Genomic DNA, 9,094 nt, shown 5'->3' with positions numbered 1-9,094 from the left:
AGAGGTTCATTAGTTTTCAGGACCTTATCCCATCTTCAAATCTATTTTGACAATGCCTGGATATAGTTAATGGCTTACCAAGATTTATCACAATAGCCTGACTCCATTATTACCTGAAACAGGATCTCATGCTTTAATGGCGGTATTGTCGTCTGCTATCAGATATTTAACCTTTAAAAGCATTATTGTCAGCAGCCATCCTGACTTTAATCCGTTTGTATTTGTACATTTGTTATTATTTGTCATGTTCTTCCATTTTCTTTGGCATATAACTAATCACCCAGAAGGAATTAAGAGAAAACAAACTATTCCAATGTCCAAGTCAACATTTTGAAATAAAATAGAAACAAGTAAATTGGAAGACGAAAAGTCGGCAATATTCACTCTGCACTTAAAGAAAACTGTTTACCCTTTGATTTTTTTACTTAATGCTGCAAGATCTTTTATGCAAATTCAGATTTTCGATATAATTGCATTTTTAAGTACTTTTTTTACAATATGAAACACAATATTATTTTTTATTTAGCCAATTATTTCTTTTGCTTATGCATTACCTTTGCTATAGCTGCATGCAGTCTTTTGTTTGTGCTTAAAGTGTTTAAGTTTGCATGTGCTACTGTTATATAAATACTATGTGCTACTGTATATGTGCTGATATTAGACATTTGTTTTAATCTATCTTGCTTAGCTTTTATTCTGCATGTGCTATCTATGTATTAATATATATATGTGCTGTCTGTTTGCATGTTTGTGTTGTATGTGTGTCTGATGTTATTACATGTATGTTTTGTTTATTAATATCAGTCGGTTAAAGAGCTCTTAAGAGCTCATGTTCATTGTTATTATGTATATATATGCAACCCGACTTTAAATAAAGATTACTTTACTTTACTTTAATAATACTCTTAAAAGCACATATTATGCAATTTTTGTACTGCCTTTTATCTATTTGATTCATATACTTTAAATTCAAATAATTTGAATAAAAATAAAACAATAAAAACAAAAACCTCCTATTTCCTTGGTTTCAATATCTGGTAGCTTATGGTCCTTTTAAAAGTCGAAAATGCATCGCAATTTTTACCAGAGTAAATTTTCCCGAAAAAGGGGACATGCACACCACTTTTGAGAAAATCTTTTGGAAAAAGGAAGGATATAACGGATGCTTGTGAATTTCACCGAAAAAGCGCTTATGCAAAAAATATTATTTGTCAGCCATGATTTTTCTAAATAATTAACTTTGATTTTTTGCAGTCTTTTTTATTAATTAATATTTCAGGCAAAGCTGTTCTTCTTTCTTCTGCTTTTAATATCTGAAAAAGAGAAATAATTGCAAAGAATTAAAAAGAATTAAAAAGGCTAATATTTTCGAAATAAGTATCGTATATTGTACTATTACGTATTACTTATATCATTTTTGCCAAATAGAAGTATAAAAAGGTAATTGATTCAAATACAATTAATAAGAAGATTAATTGGTTTATTGGTTTGTTTAGTATGGTTATTAATGTCCAGTGGCAAGAAGAATACACAATTGATTTTTGGATAACATACCTTAGTTTATCTCTATATAATTCTTAATCCTTAGACTTTTGTCTTTTTCTGAAGTTCCTTGTCCTTTTTCTTGTCAAATAATTGGTATCGTATTCTGTAAATCTGAAAATAAACAAGACTTCAATTTAAAAACGCAACACAAGATATTATCAGCTTTGAAAATATGAAGGTTTTTGAAAGATGTAAACTTAACAGCTCACATTATTTCAAACAATCACAATTCCATTTTACGATATTTACAATATTCATTAAACGAGGAAAGAGCAATTGAGCAATGAAAAAGGATCTAAATACTATGAGTCAAATCATCGAAGTAATATTGAAAGTAAATATAATACTTCCATGGTAAAAACTTAACTTCTGACTGGACGATACGATAATCGAATACCAGGATCGATTGACCACAGTCCACAAAGTGACATGCAAGTATGCATTTGTTTATTGTAATTACAAACAATATACTGATAAATAGTGTTTAGCATTTCACATTTTCATCTATTTCCGTTGAAACTGTGCACAATAGTCAACATTTTTCAGTTTAAACTTATTAAATTATCATAAAATTTTTCATACAAACTTACCAGATGAACAAGAGGCCAACAAAAGCACCCTTCTGGTTGCACCTGCTCTACTGGAGTTACATTGTCGTCATTGTCAATATTGTCGTCCGCTGTCCATGGGTTTGCTGCAGACGACAGGAATCCAGACATTTTCACAGGAGGATGAACTGTAGCATCCTCGGTTTCTGTCAGTCTTTCATTCCAAGAGATATTGTCTGTTTCTGTTGTCTTGGTGTCTGGTATTATGTGTCCGGAATCAATCGGTAATAAGGAAGATTTGTTTTCATTTGCAACATGTTTTACAACCAAAGCGCAATTTATTCTACGCTTAATTTTGTTTTCAACTTCATCGTTATCAAAATTTTCTATGTAACGGTTGAAGTTAGTATTCACGAAATCATGCCATTTTGATGTTACCTCAGTTGCAAAGCTTTTGGCGCCTTCACTTATTTCTGGGTCCTCTGTTATGTTTTGTAATCTAGTCTGAAATTCGTTGTCCTTATATTCACCGTGTTCTTTCTGCTCATCGATGTCGAAACATTCACTTCCACAATATGCGATTTGAAAACTCATGACTGCTGCAAAATGACCACCGTCGTACAACAAATGGTTGCAGACTATTAATATATCCTAGGCAACAACAATCGACGTCGTCATTCGTTTTATGACGTTCGGTCATTATTTGCGTCTTTTCTTGCCCATGTTTTTTTAAAATAATTTTACTTCACTTTTTATTCATATATAAATATACAACTATAGGTACTAAATGGGTACCTTTTTTGATGGCACAACCCTACCAAAATTATATCGAAGTTACAACCCCCCCATTGGCCGTAATATACGAGGTTGACCATCATAGACTCGACATGTCCATCTGCTGGTGTTAATAAAAAAAGGACTTCATAATATTTGGTATTCTGGTATGTGATTTCCAACATGGATCTAATTAGATACGTCGGCGTTGAAAAAATAAAGTACAGGAAAGATGAAACATTTCAACATTTGATGAGGCAAAAAACAACAATTTCATTTTTTGTTAAATTATTTTATGTACAGTGAACGTGGTTTGAAGAAAACCAGACACTGAAAATCGTACCTTTAGAAATTGTAATAATTAGAAGAAGATGTTCCAAACGACATGCACGCGTATGTATTAGACAATCTCCCGCCATTAGTTGACACTTCACTTCATCAGACATTAATCACTTTCATTAAAATTGTAACTTGTGCAAATGTGCTGTAGTTAAATCTGCTTTATTGTTTCCTTTATTGTTACCGGTGTCTGAAATTATTTTTTTTTCAGAGGTTTTATGTTTTTTATCAAGTCATTTTCACAATTTTGTTTGAGGTAAATAATATACATAGATATAATTTTACAAAATTAGACACAGGAGTCACTTTTTAATTATCATTTGAAAATATCGAAAGATACTATTTGATGAATGTTATATTTTATTAAGAATGTTCTCACTGAGTCAATTCGCAAACAAAAATGTTCTAAATTGTAACTATTACGTCAAATATGTTGTCAAATTTTGTTGAGTTTCGAATCCAATACATCTGTCGTTTTGGGCGTATGACATTTGCGCCGATTTTGAAAATTTTCATTCTTTCATTTGCGACGATTTCATTGTTTCATTTGCGCCGAATTTAATTTTTTTCCTAATTGGATTTACAGGTAAGTTACAGGTAAATTCATACTTTTATATTGGCTGGGCACAGAGTATAAAGACAAATCGAGTGACATTGCAATTGGTAAATGTCTTTCGGATCCCAATGTTTCAAGTTACGATTCCTTTCCCTAAATGAGATCGATGACTGCTTCACGTTTGACATTGTCTGACGCTCCGCTCCTTCTGATGACAAATGTCATACATTCTTAGACAACGTACCAGTACACATTCCATAACGGTCAACCAATTCGTGATGGCGTCCATAAAATTAACGGAGGGATTATTTCAACTTCACCATTTGGAACTCTTGGTTTAATAGCTTCCTTGTGAGAAAATGCGAACTCTAGAAATGCCCCCACCAGTACGTTTGCCAGACAAAGAAAAGATGACCTCGACAATTACGCCAAGTAAAGAAGAGACGAAATCATAAGAAAGGAATATATTAGATGTGTTGCCTATACATACTCGACAAGAACAGATTTATGATTTGACTGTATTCCGTTTTTAATAAAATTGCGCCAGAAATCATATCATACACGTAAATTTATGACTTGGACTAAAGGTTGTCAAATTAACACCTATACATATCTATGTGTAGGGCACTATTGATAAGGCTTTCAAGCACCAATTTAACGTAAACTACCGGTTAACCGGTTAATCGGTCGAACGATTATCCGAGTAACCGGTTAGGAAAAAGTGTACGTTTTGACAACACTAGTTTTTATGGATTTGAATGTTGTACATACATGTTTAATTCTTCATTTTTGTTGTACATACATGTTTAATTCTTCATTTTAGTATAAACAAAGTGCTTTTATCTCAGGTTTTTACTTCTTGATTTTAAGCAGGAGACAACAGTTTTATACATTCATTATCACTAAACTAGTATATATTTGTTTAGGGGCCAGCTGAAGGACGCCTCCGGGAATTTCTCTCTACATTGAAGACCTGTTGGTGATCTTCTGCTGTTGTTTTTTTCTATGGTCGGGTTGTTGTCTCTTTGACACATTCCCCATTTCCATTCTCAATTTTATGATTGACAATTCATATTAAACATATGTACAACTGGCTAACGGAAGAGGTCTTAAATGATAAATGAAAATAACATTACTGGGATGGAGAGTTGTCATTGACACTCATACCACATCTTCTTATATCATTTCACCTGTTATTTACCTGTAAAAAAATCGGCGCAAATGAAGAAAACAAATCGGCGCAAATGAAAGAAAAAATCGGCGCAAATGAAATGCAGATCGGCGCAAATGCAAAACGCCGGTCGTTTTCTTATTGAAAAACTAAAGTCAAGTTAGTGAAACTTTTATATTGTTATGATCTGTTATGACACATATTTGATTAAAAATGGCAATTTATCACTTCATTTTTTTTACTAATAAGTTGAACTGAAAATCGAATAAAAAAATAATGCAACTATGTCTTTTATTTTCTGAAATATCATTGACTGCACATTCTCTCGTATATTTGAGAATAACATATTTGTATAGAGGGCTTGTAAATTTACTGTGGCAAAATTTTCATGGCATTGTAAGCGTTGCCGAAAAACGGTTGTTTGAAACTTAGTTTGGCATCCTGGCCCAATCATACTTCGTCGAGTAAGCGTTTCACAATCAGTGAGTCAGGACCCCACTCATTTGTCACTGCTACATGTATATCTTAATTTACATTCCATTAAGTAAATAGGTTCACACTTTCGATCACACCAACTCAATCAATCTCGGTCAAGACAAATCAAGCGATCGGGAGAATGGTCTGTCTTAATCGACATGATTGTTTGGGGTGGTCTACCTTGGTCGTCATCGATCTGAATTTCTACCCGAGAGTTTTTGACATGTCAAAAATATTCGATCGAGGATCGAGGAGCCAGTCACTCGAGAAGAGATCGAGAATTCGTCGAGTAGCGGTCAAATTGGTCGTAAAAGGATCGTGTAAAGATCCAGTTTGGTCGGAATACAAATAGTTTACCGATCAGTACCCGATCATTTCGATCTTTGCTCGACTAATATCCGATTAATTCCCGAAAAACGACAACTTGTACGATATGTGGTAAAGATTAATCCGACTAGTGCCCGATCGCTTCATGATCACTGCGACTTCTATATATGTTTCATCCCAGATCAACTCGACCAATACCGAATCTCGACGCGACCACATTCGACCACTTTTCGATCTCTAATCGGCCAAACACGAGTATACATGCTACACCATGCATTCTCTTAAAATGTGTGCAGCTCTGATTAACTCTCATAACTTTGCTTCTGCAAAAATATCTTGTTACTTTTTATTTTTAACTGTACACAAATTTCTCCATGTACAGTACGCATCTGTACTTTTGCAAGGAGGTGTAAAAGTTTAAAAGAGAGAACACCCAATAAAACCAGGAACTGGAAGGATATCAGGTGTTTTGGAAGGGAAGTATATTCTGCATTTTGGCCCTTGAGGATTTGTAAAAATGTGAAAGACTAATTTAGCCTTCGAAGTTAGTTTTATGGGCTAATGGGCTTTTTTTTTACTGTCTCTATTTTCCGTATGTCCAGACATTTTTTGAAGTATAAGAATAAGAAGATGTATAAGGTATAATTGCCAATGAGACAACTCTCCATAGGACACCAAACGTACAGAAATTAACAACTATATATATCATCGTACGGTCGAATATTTACAGACACTTTTTTTTCATACGCTTTTTGAAACAATTTTATTAAAAAAATGAGTCGAAAGACAAATGACTTTTATTTGAATTCGTAATAAATATATGTAAACTATTTAAGCAAAGGTATCATCCAAGGGATTAAAATTCTTTTTTTTTTGGTCAAATTTTGGGTGAAAATTTGACATCTTTGCCCCCTTTTTCAATATAATTAGTAAAAAAAAAGACAGATATACCAAAAATAAATATCTTGAACCATTCAACTATTGGGTATCAGATCTATGGAAAATACTGATAACATGCATATGCACATATATGACACAAACAGTAGGCTTTATTTGTAAGAAAGCAAGGAAAAGGGGATGGTAATATTAATGTTTATTGCTTATTATTAGTACTTATCCAGTGACAAATCTCATTTTGAAGAAAAGAGCAGTAAAACTCCTATTATAAGTTATATGGTTCGCTACTGACCCCATACGGATCCATAGAGGGTTAGTAAAATCCATAGGGGGTGAGGCCGGAGGCCGAGTCCCCTATGAATTTTATTCACCCTCTATGGATCCGTAGGGGGTCAGTAGTTAACCGTATAACGAATTTATCGGACGCTGGACTTTTTCTACGGCGTTGTGATGAAAAATAAACACTGAAACACAACAACATTAATAGATGGCGTCGCCATTAACGCGTCATGAACCCCATATGAAACTTACTAACCCCATACGGTCTCATAGGGGGTCACCACGTGACGGAGTTTAACCAATCACAACGTGATAATTCATCTGTGGTCCGATAAAACAAATCAGCGTCCCGCTCTACTTTCAGGATTTTTTTTATAACCATTGGAGTCCTCTTGGTTCAGCTCCTGTAAGTCTCTCATACTTATGATTTTGCTATTTAATTAGGGACTTTCCATTTTAAGTTTTCCCTCGGAGTTCAGTGATTACTTTTGATACTGCCCACACGGTGGTCGCTTTGTCAGTCACTGCATATCTTGATTTTTCGGCACCTTTTGTTGTCTTCCCCTTTTTGATTGTTTTCTATGCTTTCTTCAAGCTCCATCACAGCTATTAACCTGTCTATCTGAGCCCTATCAACCTTGCCAAACAATCTAACTGATTGATCTCCATGTAGATAATTATTTTAAATGTAAACAAAATTTACTCAGACCTTCGGTGAATTACTGAATCCAACCAAATAAACGGGGAACGTGTCCATTGGAAACAGATAATGCCCCTGCTTGCATATAATGTTATAAAGAGTCATTACTCAAGAATGGTAAAAGTGGCGCCACCCAAAGTCGCACTTGCTCTGTTTATTATTGCATTGCGTTTCATTAAATTTGGTTGAGGCAAATTGAATTAGAGAACGGAAACTTATTGTTGGAACGTTCGTATACGTGCTCACGGATGGACAGGGGTAATACTTTTAAAATGCCTTCTCCGCTGCAGTGCCCGGGGTGATATAAAAATTCAGAGTTTTTTATACTGAAATTGTACATACCCGACCAATGCCCAACTATCCCCACGACCTCTATACGATCAAGTCGATCTAGTCTGGCCGAGATGAGACTGAGATCGAGTATAGTCGATTTTCTCTAGCTTATCGAGTATAAAGATCATGAATTGTTCGGAATCAACGAATATGCATTCAATTAGTGGTCGGGTTTGAGTCGTGATGAAGTCGTTAAGGGGTCGTGAATGGTCAGCCGACTATAGGTAACCTTAGAGTATCTTGATCTTTGCCTTAAGTTCAACTTGTCTTACTTGTGTCATGTACGGTCGAGTTTTTATATAACCATGTTCTCACTATAATTATATTGCTGTGCTTGGTTTTCCAAGAAACAGTCTTGTCAGTAATATGGATACTATTTCAATTCATAGGGTAATCGTTTTTGATTATTTTTTATTCTTCTACTATAGAAATAAGAAGATGTGGTATGAGTGCAAGTGAGGCAACTCTCCTTCCATGTAAATGGTAAACCCTTATTGGTCAAAGTCATAGTACGACCTTCAACACAGAGCCTTTTTTCTCCGAACAGCAAACTATGTAAAGGGCCCCAAAATGACTAGTGTAAAACAATCCAAACTGGAAAAAAAAACTGTATAGTCTTTAAATTAAGAGAAACACTTATAAATTACATCAAAAACGACAGTTACATGTACGTACTTTGTTGGATGTTATAACATTGCAGTTTTGGGGCCTTGATCCAATAAATTAATTTGAGTGGTATACATACATGTACATGCACTTTAAACATAGTCGGTAGTCCAATAATTACTTTACAACATTATAAGTTTTAAAAAGGAGTAGGTCCGGTAATGACCGATTTTTGCCTCAAATTTCAGGTTCATCTGACGAAAGATGTTGACCACTTTTTAAACACTTAAATGTCTATTTTATTTGATTCAATTAATTTATGTGAAAGATTTTAAATGATTTAGTCATTAAAAACGCTCTGATTAAAGCTCAAATATGAAAAATCTACCAAATATGCTGAAAATGTCACTTTTAAGATTTTTTTGTCAAAAATGAAAGTGGCCGCATGCGTGTTCATCCTCAACCCTTATATATGTTAAGTTTTATCATCAAATACAACGAACATTTAAATATTTTGAATGAACACGAATTCGGCCACTTTC

The 9,094-nt window shown here is 34.1% G+C and overlaps 1 protein-coding gene across 1 annotated transcript; it reads right to left on the bottom strand.

Annotated features, from left to right (window-relative positions):
* Nucleotides 1-1,252: 1,252 nt before the first annotated feature.
* On the bottom strand, nucleotides 1,253-2,740 carry LOC134713871 (uncharacterized). Its single transcript, XM_063575159.1, has 3 exons — nucleotides 2,136-2,740; nucleotides 1,555-1,656; nucleotides 1,253-1,313 (listed from the first exon to the last, which is right to left on the bottom strand). The coding sequence occupies exons 1-2, from the start codon at nucleotides 2,685-2,687 to the stop codon at nucleotides 1,585-1,587; spliced, it is 624 nt and encodes a 207-aa protein (XP_063431229.1). The 5' UTR covers nucleotides 2,688-2,740; the 3' UTR covers nucleotides 1,253-1,313; nucleotides 1,555-1,584.
* Nucleotides 2,741-9,094: the final 6,354 nt, after the last annotated feature.

The sequence above is a fragment of the Mytilus trossulus genome, chromosome 4 (assembly GCF_036588685.1).
Source record: "Mytilus trossulus isolate FHL-02 chromosome 4, PNRI_Mtr1.1.1.hap1, whole genome shotgun sequence".
In the NCBI taxonomy this organism is placed as follows: Eukaryota; Metazoa; Mollusca; class Bivalvia; order Mytilida; family Mytilidae; genus Mytilus; species Mytilus trossulus.
The sequence above is the reverse complement of the archived record's forward strand: the minus strand, read 5'-3'. Positions and strand labels throughout refer to the sequence as shown.